General features: G+C 38.8%; 1 protein-coding gene across 1 annotated transcript in view; it reads left to right on the forward strand.

Moving 5' to 3' along the window:
- Positions 1-21,701, forward strand: part of LOC126378800 (uncharacterized) — a 91,208-nt gene that overhangs the window by 23,156 nt on the left and 46,351 nt on the right. The window contains exons 15-23 of the mRNA XM_050027198.1: positions 1,121-1,239; positions 1,780-1,867; positions 2,855-3,012; positions 4,502-4,640; positions 5,952-6,577; positions 6,849-7,508; positions 9,192-9,385; positions 11,274-11,422; positions 15,270-15,426. Of these exons, the coding sequence (XP_049883155.1) occupies positions 1,121-1,239; positions 1,780-1,867; positions 2,855-3,012; positions 4,502-4,640; positions 5,952-6,577; positions 6,849-7,508; positions 9,192-9,385; positions 11,274-11,422; positions 15,270-15,426 (2,290 nt within the window). The remainder of the gene's footprint in view (positions 1-1,120; positions 1,240-1,779; positions 1,868-2,854; positions 3,013-4,501; positions 4,641-5,951; positions 6,578-6,848; positions 7,509-9,191; positions 9,386-11,273; positions 11,423-15,269; positions 15,427-21,701) is intronic.

Here is a 21,701-nt window from a genome sequence, read left to right on the forward strand (position 1 = left end):
CTAATTTTATTTTAGAAAATGGTATAACTACCTGTCATTTTCCTATCCGCCGAAAAGGAAAGGGACGAGTAATCGTCAGGCATAAAATTTATGGAACATACATCAATTTTAGGCAGAAATTTTAACCCTCTCAAATGTTTATATTGGTCAATAACCCGACAGAATTAAGTTGACATCACACGTCAAACGGGTTGCATGCCAGCGAGATGTCTATCATAATTATAATCATATCATTTATTGCGTTCCACATGGTAGGAGGTTGGTAATATAAGGTATGTAACACATATGGACCCGGATTGGGCACAGCAATTGAAAGGAGAGTACAGCATATTTTTTAGGCTTAAACATAATAAATATGAACAAGTATACATAATGGTGCTAATTCCTCTAAATACCATCTAATTTTATTTTAAGTTATATCTGTCATTTTCTTATCCGCCGAAAAGGAAAAGGACGGGTAATCGACAAGCATAAAATTTATGGAACACACGTCAATTTTAAACACAAATCTAAAACAACCGTTTAAAAATTTTACATCAGTCAATAACCCGACACAGGTAAGTAGACAGCACGTCAAGCGGATTGCATACCAGCGACATACCTTTTTGATTCGCCCGGGTTATTCATTTACTCATTCTTCCTAAAATTAAGAGCTGTGAATCATCCGTCCCTTTCCTTTTCGACGGATATGAAAATGACGGATATAACTTAAAATAAAATTAGGCGGTGTCTGCAGGAATCGGGGCCAATTTAGATATAAAAAACTCCTACAGAGTATAAAAAGTTTTGTTAATTAGGTACTGTTTTAAACTTTTTTGAATTTATTTAAATTATTTTATTCGCCCGGGTTATTCATTCATTTTAAAGTTATCGTTTGTCGATCATCCGTCCCTTTCCTTTTTGAGGGATAAGCTAATGAATAAACATCATAGAAGGGAGATAGAAGGAGATAGGGGAAGACCAAGAAGAGCTTACATGGAACAGATTAAAGAGAAGGCGAACGTCGTGTCTTATAAGGAAGTGAAGGAATTGGTCTTTGATAGACAAGAATGGAGAATGCTAATCCGACAAGAGCGTGGCTCGTAATTATGATGATGGATAAAATATAGTTATTTTACAGGTAAATTCGGCAAAACAGACAAAAACAACAACAAGAAAATTGACAACACACTCCTTGTGAAGTTGAAAGATAAACTCACTTTGAACATCCCAAATCCTGAGCAAGGCACCAGTTACAAGGTATTCATGTTTTGGATCATAGATATTGGTACACATAACATAAACAGCCTATACACGTCCCACTGCTGGGCACAGGCCTCCCCTCAATCAACCGGAGGGAGGAGCATACTCCACCGCGCTGCTCCAATGCGGGTTGGTGGAGGTGCTTTTACGACTAATAGCCAGGACCTACGGCTTAACGTGTCCTCCGAAGCACGGAATCATCTTACTTTTCGGACAATCTGGTGATTCATGAAAACTCCTTACCAAACAAAGGACAGTCTCACAAAGTGATTTCGACAATGTCCCCATCGGGAATCGAACCCGGACCTCCAGATCGTGAGCCTAACGCTCTAACCACTAGACCACGGAGGCTGTCTGATAATTGATATTATTTTTTATTTTATTTTACTTTTTTGCGCGCTACACTGCAACTGTACAAGTGTATTATATCCTCTGCCGAAGGTTGTCTGGAAGAAATCGCTAGGTACATGATATTGTTTATGACTGTACACTTCTGCCTGCCCTTCCGGGATTAATTGTATTTTTATTTTCTTTCAGATCAATTTACAAAGGATATTACAATTGGCTTTGGAACACGAGGACCCGGAAGCCTTGCACACTTTGCTTATTATAATAAGTGCAAATTGTAAGTAAAACTTATTTGTTGGAGTTTGTTAGTTTGTTGTGTGGCCCCGCCGGCGTGGCGACGATTTCCCTCAGCGCTTATCGCTATCGATCCACTAGGGTCGATTAATTCTTTCAAATATTTTTCCTCTCAGACGACGTCCTGAGCCGAGGTTCGCGCCCAACTAGGCACCCTCAGGCCTGTTGGCCTTCAGCGCTCCCCATTTGTCCGGCCAAGTAGTTAATGCCTGCCGCAAATCTACAATAAGTTACGTCAAATATGTTTTTTTTTTACCTTTGATGGATTTGCTCTTAGCCCCAGATTTGCCCGAAGGCATTGACGAGACCTATGATGGAGCTCGCCCAGAAGGTGCCTGTTCACTCTGGCCTTGAAAGCACCCGGGTTATATGCATTCGAAAATACAGAAGACGGCAGAGAATTCCACTCCTTAGCAGAGCGCATAATGAAGGATGATGCGAAGCGCTTTGTGCGAATAGTTAGTCAGTTTGTGTAAATGTCTATTGCACCAGCCCGTGCTCCAATGCATAATCTTCTTTCACCCTAAGGTTGCGTGGCAGAAATTGCTGTTTAGCAATAAGACCGCTTTTGCCGCTCCCGTATTGGACTGTTTATCGTTTATCGTGTGGTTTGTGCGGTGGAATACCAGCCTCACCAATCCTGGTGTCAGGGTTATTATTGAGCCGCCTAAGGCTCCTGACATGGCTCAAGTCACGACTACATACTTACATCAGTAAGTAGTAACCGGGACCAACGGAATCATCTTACTTTCGGACAATCAGGTGATCAGCCTGTAATGTCCTAACCAAACTAGGGATCACAAAGTGATTTTTGTATTTTGTTCCCACCGGGATTCGAGCCCAGGACCTCCGGATCGTAAGCACAACGCTCAATCACTGGACCACAGAGGTCGTTCAGGCATACAAGACGTTGCCACAGAAACGCTGTATAGATCATCTGATGTAGTATCGTGTTTTGTATCACCCACAGTATCATCAAAGCAAGACCAGCTCCTCCAACTAGTGCTGGCTCGAGTGTGCCATGCGCTTTGCAGGGTAGTCAGTCGAGGTTCGGAGGACAAGGCTGCCGCGATTCGTACCGCTGTGAATATGTGCGCGACTGTACCAAGTGTTCAGGCTATTTTATTGGTAAGTATTTTTTTTTTGGGGCAGAAGGCAAGAGGGAAACCACTGCCCTATTTTTCCCTAAAAAGTAGCATGGAAAATGCTGCACCGACAAGAGCGTGGCTCTTAAATTGATGATGATGATTTTTTATACATTTAAGAGTTGATTGTTAACCTTAAGAATCATCTGTACTCTCTTCTTCTATCGTGTGAGTTGTAAATTGGATGACTAACCTCATCAACCCTGGTGTCAGGGTTACTATTGAGCCGCCAAAGGCCCCTGACGTGGCACAAGTAACGACTACATACTTACATCAGTTAGTTGTAACCGGGGTCAACGGCTTAACCTGCCTTCCGAAGCGCGGATCATCTTACTTTCGGACAATCAGGTGATCAGCCTTTAATGTCCTAACCAAACTAGGGATCACAAAGTGAAGTTTTGTGATAGTTTTGTTTTGTGTATTGATTTCCGTGTGGTTTCTGTCCAGTGTTGAATGTAATGTACCTGTCTGTCTGTGTCTGTGGTGTCCGGAAGTAATAAATGTTTCTTTCTTTCTTTGATATGTCCCCACCGGGATTCGAACCCAGGACCTCCGTATCGTGAGGAGAACGCTAAGCCACTGGACCACGGCGGCTGTTGCCATAATATCGATAGGTTAGGTTAGCTATTGCTTCAGAATATCGATAGGCAACACTTACTCATCGTCATCTTCCTAGCATTATCCCGTTTTCCACAGGGTCCGCTAACCTAACCTGAAGATTTGACAGGTCCGGCTTTTTACAGAAGCGCCTGCCTGTCTGACCTTCCAACCCGCAAAGGGAAAACCAGCCCAATACAGGTTAGGTGACATACCTCCGAAAATGCTTTTCTCGGGAATGTGGGTTTCCTTGCGATGTTTTCCTTCACCACTGCATAGTAATCATTTATGATCCAAACATGAATTCGAAAACAAATTCGACAATCATTGGTTTAGGCCTGTGCTGGATTCGGACCTGCGACCTCAAAGTGAGAGGCAATCGTTTTACCAACTGGGCTACCACAGCTCACTAGACACAACACTTGTTGCTTATGCAGATTTTATTTGCTGGGACTGAAGAAAACCGAAGAAGATCCGGTTTATTTGTCAAACCACATTAAAAATACAAAGTTAAAAAGTAAAATACAAGTAAAAAATCTTAAGTAAAAATTCGTAAATAATCGATGTAAAATCAGTGAGAATTAGAGAAGAAGTAATTCGTGTCGTGTCCAATCAGATTCTTATTGGAAATTTTCGGTCCGGAACTAGCGGGCTGTGCGCGCATTACGTCGGCCAATCAGGAGCGCCGCGCCATGTATCCGCTCCTCGCGTCGCTCCCCGCGCCATGCCCCGCGTCGCTCCCCGCACCGCTCCCCGCGTCGCCCCTCCGTTACGCGACGCAATTAGCGGGTCGTGTGTGAATTAACTTAGCCCGCGACCGCCTCTTCTCGGCTGTCCGTAACAACACTATTACTATCTTATGTTATTTATTTCAGTTCATAAGCGAAGAAAAGTCGCCAGGAGTAAGGAAGATGCTGTCGGATGCTTTGGAGGAGCTCCTCCTGAAAGACCAGGGCGATGAACTGGTGTTGGCTGTGGCTGAACACGCTTCCGTCATGATGAACAGTCAGGAGTGTAAGTTACTTCCATATAACCACTCTTTTATCGCGTGGGTTGTGAGGTGAATTACCAACCTCATCAACCCTGGTATCATGGTTATTATTAAGCCGCTAAATGCCTCTGACATGGCTCATGTAACGACTACTTACATCAGTAAGTATTAACCGGGACCACCGACTTTACGTGCCTTTCGAAGCACGGATCACATTACTTTCAGGTGATCAGCCTGTAATGTCCTAACCGAGCTGGGGATCACAAAGATGATTTTTATGACATGTCCCCACCGGGATTCGAACCCGGGTTATCCGGATCGTGAGCTCAACGCTCAACCACTGGACCACAGAGGCCGTTATATTTAACCAGTATACAGGGTGTTAGTGACATCGTAACTAAGACTGAGAGGGATGATTTGATTCTGAGTTGATATCAAGTGGAATGTTTCGTCGCTAAAGTAAGTAAGTATGTAAGTAGTCGCTCTATTTAAGAGCTGCGCTCTTGTCGGTGGAGTAACCGCCATTCCTATCTTCTTCCCGCCAAAACCTTCACCTCCCGATACGACACGGCCTGCACCTTCTCTTTTATTTGTTTCATAAATGTTATGTTGTGTTGTTGTTCGTCGCTAAAGTATGGAACTGAAAATAATTAAAAAATAACATGAATTCTGACACCAGGGTTGATGAGGTCGGTCATCCACTGTTAAGATGATTTAGAGTGGATTTGTAGTAAAACTCAATATCTGACTTGCCAAGATGTAATGTTGTAAGTAATGATGTTACAAGAATGTCCCCCCCACCCACCTTTCCTTTTTTTTTTTTTTTGGCCGCCTTTGCCCACCTTAGAATAAATCTAAAATGCTTATCTAAAATTTTTCTTATGAAATATGAATGCAAATAGGTGCTTCGAAAGCCATTGCTCTTAGCAAACGTGTAGGCGTTATAAACATCCACCTCACAAGCCACACGATAGAAGCAAGTATACCAGCGGCTGAGATAGGTTTACCTCACCCGAACGTAGTTTAGTCTACAATCGTATGGCGTCAGACGTCACACACACAGATGCGCGTGTACGATAACGTCAATGTGTAGTGTCTGTGTAAAACGAGGCTGTTTATATGCAACTTGCTCTAATCTCTTCCTTAGTATGCTTTTAGAATAGAATAGAAATAGTTTATTATAAAAGGACGCCACACACAAAAAAGACAACAACAACATATCAAATATCCACACAACAATTACAAAAAAGCTAGACGAATGTTTGTCGAAATGATCATAAGGTGGTGGTGGACGTCCTGAGATAAAAGTCAATAATGTGTTTTTATTTTTACAGCCACAAAGACAAGAGCTGGTTTAGATATATCAGAAACGCTAGTAGCTGGCCTTAAAGAGAACAACTCTTTAACGAAAAATCTTCTCCCAAACGTACTCGTACAGATAGTAAAAACTTTCGAAATTGACAGCGATACGGCCTTCGAAATAGCTACTAAACATTTCATGGAAAAAATCGAGCTCTTTGAGGCGAAAGAGTTAGAAAAACTAACAGAAAACTTACTAAAAACCTTATTGGTGAAGGTAAAACAAGATGGCGCACAGCAAAACAAAATGGCGGAGTTAGACGTCAAAATATTTAAAAATACAACGAAGATGGTCGTGGGGTTTATTAAGAAAGTTTTAGATTACAAAACCGATGAAAAGGAAAAAATCTTGAAAATTATCTTTAAAATTTTCGATGAGGAAAATTGTGACGTAGTAAAAGTCTTTTTCGTGTTAGCTGAAATAAAAGTTATCTTCGATTTGGATATGGATTTAAGTAGACATGTCTTGTCGTATAAAGATTTTGTTATCCAGAACAAATTTTTGTGTATAGAAATAAACACAGAAGATTATTTTTGTATGGAAGTTGTATTGAAATTTTTGGAAGATTATGCTGAAGTTTTACTTGAATTTCAGTGTGAGGTATGTATTTCTTTTCTAGTGGGATATAAAGGTCGATGACTTCATCAATTTTGTAGTCTACTTTAAGAAAAAGAATTGAAAATACTTAATTTAAAAAAAAACTAAAAAATAACATGAATTTATTATTTATTTTCAATTTTATTTGAAGATAAACTCACGCCTATTTCCCACCGGGGTAAGCAGAGACTATGTATGTATGTTATTTGAAGATATTTTTTGTCCATCACTCGAAGAATAATTAATTGATTGGTCTTTTTTCTTTTTATTACAGAAAACGCGACAGTTAATAGCAAAACTAATTATAAATATGTCGCCAAAATGCGTGAAACATCTACAACGACAATTCAAATCCTGCCTCTCAATTTACACTAAATCACGAACACCGTCGCTAATTATCAAAGCAGCTGAGAATTGGAGTAACGGCCTCGATTTGAAAGAAGTAACTCAAAACATAGAGAATAGAGAATTCATAGACAACGACGCGACTAAGGTTCGCGCGCTTTCAATCGTCACTCAAGCTGTCAAAGTGACAGATGTCAGTTTGACAGCTGTCAACGTTTACGCGCGGCAATGGCTGACGATCCTTCTCGCACTTTACTCGAACGATTACGTCACAGATTACCTAAAGTCAAAGATGACATATTTGACAGATCTCTTGAAAGTATCGGTCGGTGTTGCCAAAGTGGGCGATGTAAAGAAAGTAATTCTAGAGGGTGTCGATCTTGAAGGGTTGCCAGGCGAGAAAATTGGTGTGCAATTTTGCAGGTTTTTCGTACATGTGTTCTATGAGGTTTTGGTTAGGAGACCTTATGTGTTGTTGGATGAAGATATGGAGAAGTGTTCTGTGCTGTTGAGTGATATCGTGAGGTATACTTTGAAGAAGAAGTGCTCTGAAGAACAGTATGGAAATGTTTTGGAATTGGTTGATCAGGTAAGATTTCTTTTAGGAATAATTCTTGGATTTATGCCTAGGAATGGTACCTAGGCATAAATCCAAGAATTATTCCTAAACCAGCCACTACGTATAGAACGGCAACTCTCCGCTCCCCAACGGCTGAGCTAGGTTTACCTCACCCCCTCTGTCTTACTTTAGTCTTCAATCGTATGACGTCAGACGTCACACACACAGATGCGCGTGTACGATAACGTCAATGTGTAGTGTCTGTGTAAAACGGGGTGTTTTGTATGAAGTGTCCGGGTTCTAAACGTTTCATCAATTCTGCTCCGCACCACCCATATCCCCTGGTTCTTGTGGCTCCTGATACCGACCCCGCCAGCGTGGTCAACGATTTCCCTCATTAGACTGATTCCTTCAAATATATTCTTCTCAGACGACGCCCTGAGCCGATCACGCCCAACTGAGCTTACGTTATGTCGAGGTGTGTTTCTGCTATACAGGGTGTTAGTGACATCGTAACGACTACTGAGGGGGACGATTTAGACAATGATTCTGATTTGATGTCAAGTGGACTTTCCCATCGGACAGTTAATGAAAATTTGGGTTTTTTTTTTGGAAAATTCCACATGATATCAACTCAGAATCAGTCTCAGTCAGTACGGTCTCCGTGGTCCAGTGGTTGAGCGTTGTGCTCACGAGCCGGAGGTCCCGGGTTCGAATCCCGATGGGAACAAATCACAAAAATCACTTTGTGATTCCTAGTTTGGTTAGGACATTACAGGCTGATCACCTGATTGTCCAAAAAGCAAGATGATCCGTGCTTCAGAAGGCACGTTAAGCTGTTGGTCCCGGTTATTGTTCGGATCACGAACAAAATAAAAAAAAAAAAAAAAAAAAAAAAATGAATGTAAAATGTGTATATGCGTAAAATATAAAAGTGTGTTAAAAATGATCTAAAACAATACTAAAAATATATGGTGATTTATAAAATAATAATCTTCTTCTTCTATCGTGTGGGTTTTGAGGCGAATTACTAACCTCATCAACCCTGGTGTCAGGGTTACTAATGAGCCGCCAAAGGCCCCTGACATGACTCATTTATAACGACTACGTACTTACACAGTAAGTAGTAACCGGGACCAACGGCTTAACGTGCCTTCCGAAGCACGGATCGTCTTACTTTCGGACAATCAGGTGATCAGCCTGTAATGTCCTAACCAAACTAGGGACCACAAAGTAATTTTTGTGATATGTCCCCACTGGGAATCGAACCCAGGACCTCCGGATCGTGAGTCCAACGCTCAACCACTGGACCACGGAGGCCGTTAAAATAATAATAATAACAGTGTAAAATGTGTGAATAAGTAAAAAAAACAATAAACTTTAAAATATTACTTTATGTGGTCGTTTAATTACCAGCACACCACTCAACCATCACAACTAGAACGCCACAGTTATTACTTACTGATGTAAGTACGTAGTCGTTACATGAGTCATGTCAGGGGCCTATGGCGGCTCAGAAAACCCTGACACCAGGGTTGATGGGGTTGGTAATTCACCTCACAATCCACACGATAGAAGACGAAGAGTCAGTCAGTTTTCGTTGCGGTGTCACTCCCTGCACCCAACCTGTATATGTGCATTATTGCGTGTTAACTGGAATGTCTACTCAATTCTGCACTTACTGAATGTATGAAAGATGGATTTTTTTCTCAGCTCTGGCCAACCTTCGAAGCTGCAACGACATTCAACCAGAAGTACACTCTTCTGTTGAATCTGAACAATTTTCCCAAAAAGCTCAGCTCGGACTCGAACCCACTACAGTGGGCAGTGAGGGTGATATGTTCCGACGCCAGCAGGGAAGACAAGGCGCGACTTATCAGCGTGTTGCCTGGAGGAGACGCTTTTGCGTAAGTATACAGGGTGTTAGTGACATCGTAACGAATACTGAGGGGGATGATTCAGACTTACACCATGATTCTGAGTCAATATCAAGTGGAATTTTCCGTTGCATAATTCATCTCTTTTTATTTATTTTAATTTCTATACTTTTGCGATGGAAAATTCGCTTGATATTAACCCAGAATCATGGTCTGTATCACCCGAAGTATTCGTTACGATGCCACTAACACCCTATATATATACAAGAAGGCTCATGAACTCAGAATAGTAAAAAAAATATATAAAAAAATTAAATTAAAAATAGAAAAAAAGAAATTGCTGCTTAGCAATAAGGCCGCCAGATTGTACTGTATCTTTCGTGTATGTTTTGTGTAAATCTTGTTTTGTAATCCCCAGGGGTAAAACGGAGATTCTAGGTGGGTAACACGGGATGGCACCAAACAGTATTATAACTCTTGTTACATTAAAAACAAAAGCCAGAAACCGTCTGAATGTTGAGCATGACATGAGACGCGCGTTGAGTGAAACCGAACCTAATATTGTCAAACTTGCGAATGCAAAGCAATTTCAACCTTCACACTAGTTATTTATTTATTTATATTATTAAAAATAAGTACAGTCCTTTGTCAAATACAATCACAATACAATCTGTCACATAATGAGAAACATACTTAACTTCGTCACGTCCAACTACGCGTTTAAGTGTTCTGATTCTGACCTGGTCCAAACGAACCCATTACACATACCCATTATAGTACAGTACTTAATACATTTTTTTTTACAATTGACGGTGCAACAAAAACCAACTTTGGTTTGTCCGTACACCGACATTCACCATCGTCGCTTCCAATTTGCAACATAATATCATGCTCGAACAAATAGGTACAATAGAAAAGAACATGTAGGTAGGAATTTATACACTTGCAAGCGAAGTACACAAAAAACTAGTTCGCTGCATCAGCTTCACCCCGCGCGTCACACGCAACTACCGGACAGCGCGACACACATTAGGTTTTTGCGGTTTCTCTAATATTTTTCCTGATTTAAGAAATGGTGCTTTAGTTTGTATTTAATGTTAACTCCGAGATTTATATATTACTTTACCACTTACCTAAACGTTCATTTTCATTTTAGCATCCTCCATGCTACTTTTTTAGGGAAAGATAGGGCAGTGGTTTCCCTCTTGCCTTCTGCCCCGCAGTACTCAGGCAGACGCGAGTGGGATGGCACCCAGAGTAGCTTACTTACATAATAAACATACAGGTTGTTAGTGACATCGTAACGAAAACTTTGAGGGGTGATTGAGGCCATGATTCTGAGATGATATCAAGTGGAATTTTCCGTCGCAAAAGTATGTAATTGAAAATAATAAAAAAAAACACAAAAATTTTCAGGAATATTCAGACTGAAAATTCCACTTGATATCAACTCAGAATCATGGTCTGAACCATCCCCCTCAGTATTCATTACGGTGTCACTAACACCCATACCACTTGTATGGCTACCGTATGTACTTGTGTGGGGTGTAAGTGACATCGTAATGAATACTGAGGGGGATGATTCAGCTGATTATTCTGAGTTATTATCAAGTGGAATTTTCCATCGCAAAAGTATAGAAATGAAAATAATTTAAAAAAAACTAAAAAAAAAATCATGAATTTTGCGACGAAAAAATCCACTTGATATTAACTCAGAATCATGGCCTGAATCATCCCCCTCAGTATTCGTTACGATGTCACTAACACCCTGTATATTCGTTCGAATTTGTGTGGTTTTAATTATTTCAAATTAGGGGTAAACTCAATTTCCATACTTGTTCACAGGGGCAGTGTGACATTGAAAAGGTTAGGAACCACTGCTCTAGAATGTTCATTTCATAAAATGTTTATTTCTCAGGGGTTGCTACATACAACTTTGGTCTACCCTCCCCACTCGACTGTCAGAGATGACTTCATGCGCCGGCGCCTCATTACGTGCTCTGCTTGACGCCACCGTCTCCACAGGGGGTGCGCAGTTGATGGATAACCTCTGCAGCTTGGCTGGGGGTAAGTTATTTATAATCTTTTTTTTTTTTTTTTTTTTTTTTAAACAAAATTACATACATATACATTTTAATACTATCGCCAAACTACAACCGTAGTTTGTTGGCGTCGCGCTCATTCCCTAATTTTGTTTAATTACCAGCATTTACAACAACTACCCTCCACCCACTAAAATCCCATAAATTGACTTATACTACACACACTTTACCTACTAAACTTAACTACACTCATTATTTATTCCAGCATATATTCCTTCAGTTTTTTCTTAAGATTACCAGTACACATAATTTTATTTTGTTCTAACAGAAATGGAATATTATTACATAACCTTGGTATTATATATTTTCTAGTCCTCTCTCCATAACAGTTTCTAGCAGGTGTCTGGACAAGTTTACCCTGTGCCTTGGATCTCGTATTAATATTATGATTTATTTTTATTTTATATTCCTCTTTATAATATGATTCTACCGCTATTAGGTACTGAACCTTTTTATCTATAGGCAATATTTTACAATATGAGAATAGTTTATTATAGTCCTCTTTATATTTCTCTTTGGTCTTTTTGTTTACAATTTTCTTGAGGAACCTAATTTGTATATTTTTAATTTTATCTAGGTAAGTTTTATATGTTACCCCGTAACAGCTCAAAGCATAGCTCAGTAATGATTCAGCTAACGCATAGTAGACCATAAATAAAGTTCGCTTATCTAATATGCCTTGAAGATGGTAAAATTGGCTAAGTATCGTCCTAAGCTTATTACAAACAGTATTTACGTGTAATTTCCAACTGAAACTACTATCTACATTTAGACCTAAGTATTTTATGTTGTCTACAAAGTCTAATGCCTCACAATTACACGAGATTTTGTTCTGGTGCAAACACTCATAAGAATGACCTACAATTTTTAACAAGTTTTTATTTACTAGTTTCGCTTTTTTATTGTATGGTGAAAATATATGCATGCACTTAGTTTTACTGGTGTTAAGTATTATCCCATTATCATGAGCCCATCTGGTTACATTCTCAAAATCCGACTCTAGAAGCTTTGTTACTTTACTAATATCTCTGTCTGCTATAACCAAACACGTATCGTCCGCATACATAAACACCTTACAGCTCCTTACAACATTGGTCATGGAGTTCACGTGCATAATATACCCCAATGGACCGAACACTGAGCCGGTAGGCACTCCCAAACTGACAGCCTCTTCTGCTCCTATGGTACCTGCTACAGAAGTGCACAGTGTTCGGTTACTTAGGTAACTCCTGAAGAACTGATTCGTAGGACCACGGATACCACACTCCTCCATTGCTCTTAGTAACTGGCTGTGTTCCAGCGTATCAAACGCTTTTTTAAAATCTATAAATAGGGCCAAAACTTGCTTACGGGAGTTCAGTTCACCGTTAACAAAATCCGTAAATTCCACTAGAGCCGTATTAGTACTCCTCCCTTTTCTAAACCCATGTTGGCAATTACTTATTACACTATTTTTTTCCAAAAACATACTAATTTGCCCAACAACAATCTTCTCCACAATTTTATTTATTACTGATAATATCGCTACCGGTCTGTAATTACCATAATCTAGATGAGATCCCTGCTTGTAAATCGGTCTAATAATTGCCGTTTTTAAGTTATTTGGATATCTGCCACTCATAACACACATATTTACAAACATTGCCAACACCTGACTAATTCCCTTTTTGGCACTCTTTAGGTCCTGAACCCTTATTTTATTGCTGCCCGGTGCCTTACTATTCTCTAAATTGTCAATAATTTTTTCTATCGTTTCAGCACCTATTTTCCTATACCTAAACGACACCATAGCCTCTTTTACATATATCGATCTGTCCAATAACTGCTGCCCACAATTGTGCTTTAACTTAATTATCTCCTGTGTAAATGTACTTGCGAAATTAGAACAAATATTATATAAACTTTCAACTTTCCCTAAATACCTATCTATTGTACCGTCTATCGTTGCCTTCCTTCGTCCTATCCACTCGTTTATATTCATCCAAATTTTTCTGTGATCACCTTTACATTCCTGTAACTTATTCCGCCTATATTTATTCTTAGCTATATTTATTTCCTTATTTACCTTATTTCTATGTTTAGTATATTCTAGTCTAAGATTCATGTTCGTAGGATCCGACTTCCAGGTCCGGAATAGCATATCTCTTTTGTTCATCATACCAATTAACTTCCCATTCACCCACGGTTGATTACTCCTATTTTTTCTTAGCGGTTTATTAACTAAACATTCCGAGTAGATGGTGCTAAAAATAAAATACAGTTTGCAGTACAACAATACAGGACAAGTAAAGTGCATCATATCCAGCCACTTAATACAACTTAGTTTTTGTTGAATTAACTTGTTATCAATTACCGTACGACCCGAGCCGTCCGTGTTATCAGAGTCTTTTTTACGCACTCCACATTCCAATCTAGCGCCAATCAACAGGTGGTCGGCCAGTTTGTAGGTAAGCGCGTGCGCATTTATGCAGTCCATTGTGCCACACGCTCGCACCCACACATGGTCAATGCATGATACCTGCGTTCTCCCTTCCACTACAGCTTCACGCGTAATTACCGTCTCGGGTATGACGCTCTTGAAGCCGCGTTCACACAGGGTGCTTTTGTAGCTATTTACATCTACACTTGCTTTCCCGTTCAAAACATCTATGTTTATGTCTCCAATAATCATAACATTTTCTCGGCTTGCTATTCTGTCTATTAAATGACTGATTAGGCTAATAAACTTTTTTTTATTTTTATGAGGGGGTCTATATATAGCAAATAAATGTAATACTTGCGATCCAAGGTTTAGTGTACCATATAATACTTCTGAATCTTGCATTTCGGCCAGCTGCATCTCAAATCCGTCGAGTATAAGTTCATTTTATTTAAAAAGCAATATTGCTATTGTCGAATTTGTTTTCAAATTAATGTTTGGATCATAAGTGATTCGCGGGTTGGAACGTCAGACAGGCAGTCGCTGGTGTAAAAAACCGGACCTGTAAAGTCTTCAGATTAGGTAAACGGACCATGTGAAAAACGGGATAATGCCTGGGAGATTGAGGACAGAAGAGGCAAGATGATTGGACACTTAATAAGACCCGACGAATTGATTGAAAACGTCATAGAAGAGAAGCTATAAGGAAAGAGAGGAACGGGAAGACCAAGAAGAGCTTACATGGAGCAGATTAAAGAGAAGGCGAACGTCATGTCTTATAGGGAAGTGGAAGAATTGGCCTTTGATAGACAAGAATGGAGAACGCTACACCGCCAAGAGCATAGCTCTTAAATTAGTGATGATCAGACACACACACACACACAAACTTAAGTTTCATTTGTTTAATTATATTGTTTATATTTAAAGTTTCACGTCGCATTGGCGCTTCTGCACTGTGAAGTCGTGAAATGTAAATAAATAAATAAATATATGAAATTAAAATTTTTGTTAATCATTTTTTTTTTGTGTAAACTGGTGTTAGGGACTTCGTAACGAAAACTTTGACAGGAAAATCCACTTGATATGAACTCAGAATCATCGTCTGAATCATCCCCCTCAGTATTCGTTACGATGTCACTAACACCCTCTATAATTGTGTGCGTAATAAGTGTATGATGAACAAGTGTATCGTGTTTTGTTTATAAATTTTATTTGGAGCTTTCTGTTAGACCAACGTGATAAGTGAGCCGTATCGCCGTCTATAATGGTCGAGACAACTGTGTTAGTGCAAGTCCGGTACCGGGATTCGAACGGCGCTCCACGTTTGAGAAGAAAGCTGGTGTGCCACAGGACCACAGCGACTTTTTTCTTAATAATAATGTTTTTTTTACAGGAGATGATACGAAGGGCTGGTGGGACGAGGCGATAGAATCCACAATGACAAGCTTGGCTCAGAATGCAGACATGGGACTCTGTAAGGCTGTGTTCAACAAATGCTGGGACGGCCTGTCTTTAGGCGTGTGTCGACGTGTGCTCCTACCTTTATTGAGGTGGGTTTAATTTACATACATACACATACATACAAAAACTCACGCGTATTTCCCACCGGGGTAAGCAGAGACTATAGAATTCCATTTGCTTCGATCCTGACACACTTCTCTTGCTTCCTCCACATTCATCAATCGCTTCATACACGCACGCCGGTTCTGAGTAGATCGTACTAAACCTTTTCTAAGGACATTTCCAATTTGGTCAATGTAACTCCTTCTAGGTGTTCCTCTGCCAGCCCTACCATCAAATTTGGCTTTATACACCGCTTTTGCAATTCTATTATCCTTCATCCGCTCTACGTGTCCAAACCAACCTAACATTCCCTTCTCAATCTTAGTCACTATATCGTCTTTTACACCACATCTCTGTCTTATCACACTGTTCCTCACACACTGTTTCTGTTTTGTGCTTTTTTGGGTTTAATTTACTTTTCGATCAATCATGATCTGAAGAGCCGTTGTAGCCCCGTTTGGTAGAATGCTTGCCTCTCACTTTGAAATCGCAGGTTCGAATCCAGCACAGGCTTAAACCAATGATTGTCGAATTTGTTTTCGAATTCATGGTTGGATCATAAATTATTATCGAAAACATCGTGTGGAGGTGGTATTTAGGAGATGAATCAAACTCGGAGGTTGGTAACGAACTGCGTTTATTAGGTATGACACATTAACAATATAAGTTAAAGTATATACGAGTATAAGTAGATATAGTGTGTAAGTTTATACATTCGTCCACTACACCTCCCCTTTTGGAGAAAAAAAAAAAATAAAACTTAAAGATTACATTTTTTTTGTCAATTCTTAGCAGTAATGAATTGGTAAATACGTTACATTAACTTAACTATAAGAAACACATTATAAATGGTATTGTTATTTTTTATAAAGTTTCGTACGATTTTTGTGTACTATGTCTTCTTTTCCGTGTTTCAAAATCTTAACATTACACTCTAAGTCCTCTAAAACTAAATATGGTCCTAAATATATTGGATCCATTTTACTTTCTGATACATTTCTTAACAATACATAATCACCTTTTTTATAACATATTGGATTAACATATTTATCATATTTATTTTTACGACTTATTTTACTACGTAATAGATTGTCTCTTGCGTCTCTTTGAGCTAATTGAAGTCGATACTTTAGTTCTAAAGCATAATTATCGTGAGCATATAAAGGATCTACAATATTACCGGATAAATTACCTGGAATCATACTCCTCTTTCCAAAAACCAACTCATGCGGTGTATATTTGGTTTCAGTGTGTACCGTATTGTTGTAAGAGAAACACCAATATGGTACCCAGCTGCTCCAACTGTCCGTTTTATTTTCGCAATAGAGTCTTAAATACGCACCCATACTTTTGTGAGAATTCTCCAGTGATCCTATGCTCTCGTGATGGTAAGCGGTTGCTATAGTTTGATTTATTTTTAAGAGTTGGCATATTTCTTTCATTGTTTTTGATAAAAATTCAGTTCCACGATCCGTTGCAATTTCACGAGGTATGCCAAATCTTAAAATAAAATTGTCAACAAAAGCACGTGCCACACTTACCGTATCTTTGTTATGTAATGGATATGCTTCGGTGAACTTCGTCAGCTCGCATTGCAGAGTAAGAATATAGCTATAATTATGATTATCTCTAGGTAGAGGCCCTACGATATCTAAAAATACTTTTTCGAAAGCCGAATTGGCTGTACTTGTCACTGTCATGGGCTGCTTAGTGCTCTTAGAATATTTTTGCTTTTGGCACTGATCGCACTTAGATACGTATTCAATAATATCCTTTAGCATACTAGCCCAAAAGTAATACTTTTTGATATTATTTGTCATTCGTCTAATGCCCGCGTGGCCACTTGTGGGCAATAGATGAAAATCATTAAGTATTACTCGCCTGTTATCCAAATCATCTATTCTCTGTACACTATTTACTACACAAATACGTGGACCGGTCCATTGGTCATATTTTTGTATCTCTTGTATTAATTCTGCAATAAACTCTCTATTATTTTCATTTCGTATTATACACGTGTTTTCTATATTTAGTTTTTTACATAAATTACACAAATCTCTCACCAATCCGTCTCGCGTTATTGATGATCGAGAAGATGTGTTTATGTACAAAATCGCTTTACTAGGAACGTAAATAAAATAATTATATCTCTTTATTAAAATCCCTTTTCTCTCTAACTTATTTATATCTTGTTGACTAATTAACGAAAGTTCAGTAAAGTGATCCGGTTTCTTAATTATTTCCACAACTCTTGGTTGATCAGGCCTCGAGTTAGTGTCAATATTATCCGCCGGGTCAGCTATGCTGCTATTCGCGTTCCCTTGACCTAGTGTCTTACGATATTGCGCCCTAGTCATAACATTTATGCCTATCTGTTCGTTCATGCTTTTTAAGTCGTCTGAGGATATATTGATTCGTGACAAAGCATCCGCTACCGAGTTTTGTTTACCTTTTAAGTATTCTATTGTAAAATTATATTCTTCTAATTGCAATCTAAATTTCAGTAACCTACTTGAAGGATCCCGCATACCAAACAAATATACAAGTGGTCGGTGATCGGTCTGTATCTTAAAGCGTTTCCCGTATAAATAAGGTCGAAAGTACTTTACACTCCACACTATTGATAAGAGTTCCTTTTCAATAGTGGGGTAGTTCATTTCAGCTTTATTTAAACTTCGGCTGGCGTAAGCTACAGGCCGTCCGTCCTTGTTACATAAAACTGATCCTATTGCTTTTCCTGACGCGTCTGTCTGTAAAATGAACTCGTTTTCCTCAGATAAATCTGGATACTGTAATACAGGAGGTCTTATTAACGTCATTTTCAGTAATTGGAATGCCTTTTCACACTCATCAGTCCAACAAAATGTTACATTTTTACAAGATACTTTATTCAATGGTAAAGCTATTTGTGCAAAATTTGGTACAAATTTCCGGTAGTAGTTAGCTAATGCTACAAAGCGTTTGACCTCTTCAACACTGCTTGGTCTTGGATAATTTTGCATTACTTTGATTTTTTCTGGGTCAGGCTGGATTCCATTTTCTGAAATAACGTGTCCTAAATAGAGTACTTGTTTTTGTAAAAATTGACATTTGACAGGGTTTAATTTTAAGTTTGCATGACGCAATCTAGTGAAAACGTCCATTAAATTTTGATTATGAATAGACAAGTTTCTACCGAATACTATTAAATCGTCCAGATACACTAGACATTTTTCATAATTCAGGCCAGACATGGCTACTGTCATCATTCTACTGAAGCTATTAGGACTAGACTTTAGACCCATCGGCATTCTATTCATTTGATATTGATTTTTACCGGTTGTAAAAGCTGTATAAGGTCTGCTATCTCTATTTAATTTTGTTTGATAAAATCCCTGGTATAAATCTAAATGCGTGAAATATACTGAGCCAGATAAAGAGTCTAATATATCTGTGATATTGGGCAGTGGGAATTTGTCGTCCTGTATCTGATTATTGAGTTTACGGTAATCAATTACGAGGCGCCATTTCTTTTCTTTACTAGAATCCTGTTTCTTTGGCACCAGCAACAAAGGACTAGACCATGCACTCCTGGCTTCCTCTATTATACCAGCTTCTAACATATTCTCTATCTGTTTATTTATTTCCGATTTCTGGGAATGGGGTAACCGGTATTGTTTAGTGTAAATAGGAGTAGTGTGTGGCTTTAATTCGATGGTTTGTTCATAAAGTGGGGTAGTAGTTAATTTATCGCCCGGTAAGTGAAAAATGTCTGGAAACTTCGCACAGATGTTTTCAATAGATTTTTGTTCTTCTATATTTAGGTTTTTCAAATCCAATAGTGAAAATAACGTTTTCACCCTATCGGCATTTATGGTTGGTTTAGAAAATTGGCAAATAAAATAATCATCTAGATAAGTAGTGCTAACCTGAAAGTAATTAAGACTGACATCAGTTTCCCGAGTATTTAAGATGCGTATCGCTATTTTACCATTATGTGGCTGTGTCAACGTATTCGCTATGTAAACTCCCTCGCATAACTCTTGAGATGATACTACACAGTCTCTTTTTAAATCCGATTTAATATAATGGGTTGACTCACTACGCGCGGGAATAACTAAATAGGAACTAGACGTTGGTGACAAATAGTCAAATTTAATAGTTGAAAGGTCACCATTATTATTTGTCAAACACAAAGTATTTAATTCAAAATTCAATATTGCTCTATAATTTCTAAGAAAATCTTGTCCTATTATTCCGTCTGTTTGGCAAGGTAAGTTTTTGAAAATTAAAAATTTATGTATAAAGGTTTGTCCATTATAATTCAATTTTAAAAATGCATATCCTTCTGAAAATACATCACCACCGATGCCTTTAATTCTAACTATCTGTTTATGGAATGGTATTTGTAATCTATCGATTGAATTATACTTGATCGCAGAAACTGAAGCACCTGTATCAATTAACAAGTCATGTACATATTCGTGAATCTTAAATGACACTTTGTTTAGATTATTACACGTGAACATGTACTCAGGCTCGAAAAAAGTGATTCAACGAACTCACCTCCGGGTCACTCGTCACGGTGTCGTGTTCTGTCGTCATGTAGTGCACGTTGTTGTTCTCGCGCCCCGGGAGATTGCTGGTTCGATTCCTAGGAAATCTCCCTCTATTTCGGAATTGGTTAAATCCTCCACGATTATTATTCGGCAGTCTATAACGCTGACTAAGCATACCCCTATAGGGCATACCACTTTGCATACCACCTCGACTGTTGTTGATGAATCTGCTTCGTCCCCTAGGCTGCCCTCGCGTAGGACCCCTTCCTGCGTATGACCTGTTATGAGACCTATACATATTAAAAACATTTGCCAAAGGTCGCACCTCTTCATCTTGCGCCGCTTGGATAGCCTCTGTTAAAGAAGAACAATTACGCGCAGTAACTATCGTACTTAGGCGAGGATCCCGCAAGCCATTGGCAAATCTCGTTATTGCCTGCTTTTCATTTAAAGGCCGCAAAACTTTGTAGCTGTCGGAGTTCCCTTCAGCCTGCGAGATCGTCAATTCTACGAACAGTTCGGATATTTCGTTTCCGAATTCTACTATAGATTTGCTGTTTTGACGACAATTCGTTAATTTCGTTTGGATAGCAGAAAAACTCTTTTGCGGTAAAAGCAGTTTTCGCATATCCTTTATAAGCTCCTCAATGGTGTCATATTCAGGCGATAAAATCAATTTAGCTCGCTGAGACAATCTACTTTTTATGATGAATAGCTTTAACTTGGTTTTACATTCCTGTCTAGGCAAAATAGAACTATAATATTCTATGTTCTCAATTAATTGTTTAGTGTTTTCTTCATTATCGGTCATGACAGGGAGTAAGTTTAAAGCCGATCGCAAATCAAAAGTATCTTCCGCCATGGTCGCACTTGTTTTAGTGACTGTACACAGCGAATTAATGTCTTTATATAAAGTGTCAAATTCTCCACTAATTGTATTTATTAGAGTTAGCTCGGCTTGCTTAATCTCTGTTTGCATAGACTGCAGAATATTCAGGCACTCATTAAACTTTAATAAAACTTTATTTGCCTCTTTTACTTTTACTTCCAAAATATTACCTTCTCTCCGTCTAGGCCCGATTTTTATTAAATAAGTTCTAATGGCTTTCAGTTCATTGTAAATTAAAGTCAACTCCTCTGCCATGACAGATGAAGAGAAAATCAAATTTTACTTGCATGTCGTATAAATCCACGAATATCATTAAAAGGAAGTGGGTAAATAATAGTGTATTATATGTTATAACCATTAAAATAATTGTATGCGTAAAGTTTCCTAAATAAGTTCATTATGCTAATTATATACGATTATGCACCTTAATAATTAAAGAGGATAAATGCGATTATAATGTATCATACCTCGAGTAATTTAATCACATTCGAAATCCGCACTGCACATCCTTACACGCGCACTGTAGTACACAGTAGATTTACGGAATCGCGCACACGTCACACAGTTTCTGGTTTTAGTTGATGCCGCCTTATGATGCTCGAATACCTCATCAGTCTCTGGTCATCTATTCTCCGTTGTATCTGCTTATCGTTACAGTTTTTCGCGAACTTGTAGGCCAGGGCCAAGATTCCCAACACCAATGCGGTGCATATAATCAGCAACAAAATATTGGTCGTTTCGTGTCGTTGGACCTGCTCTGCAGCTGCGTTATTTGCACCTACTCCTGTGGTCTGTGCAATCACCACCTGCTGCTCCTTCTCAGTACTCTTGTTGT

Source organism: Pectinophora gossypiella, chromosome 27, assembly GCF_024362695.1.
Source record: "Pectinophora gossypiella chromosome 27, ilPecGoss1.1, whole genome shotgun sequence".
In the NCBI taxonomy this organism is placed as follows: domain Eukaryota; kingdom Metazoa; phylum Arthropoda; class Insecta; order Lepidoptera; family Gelechiidae; genus Pectinophora; species Pectinophora gossypiella.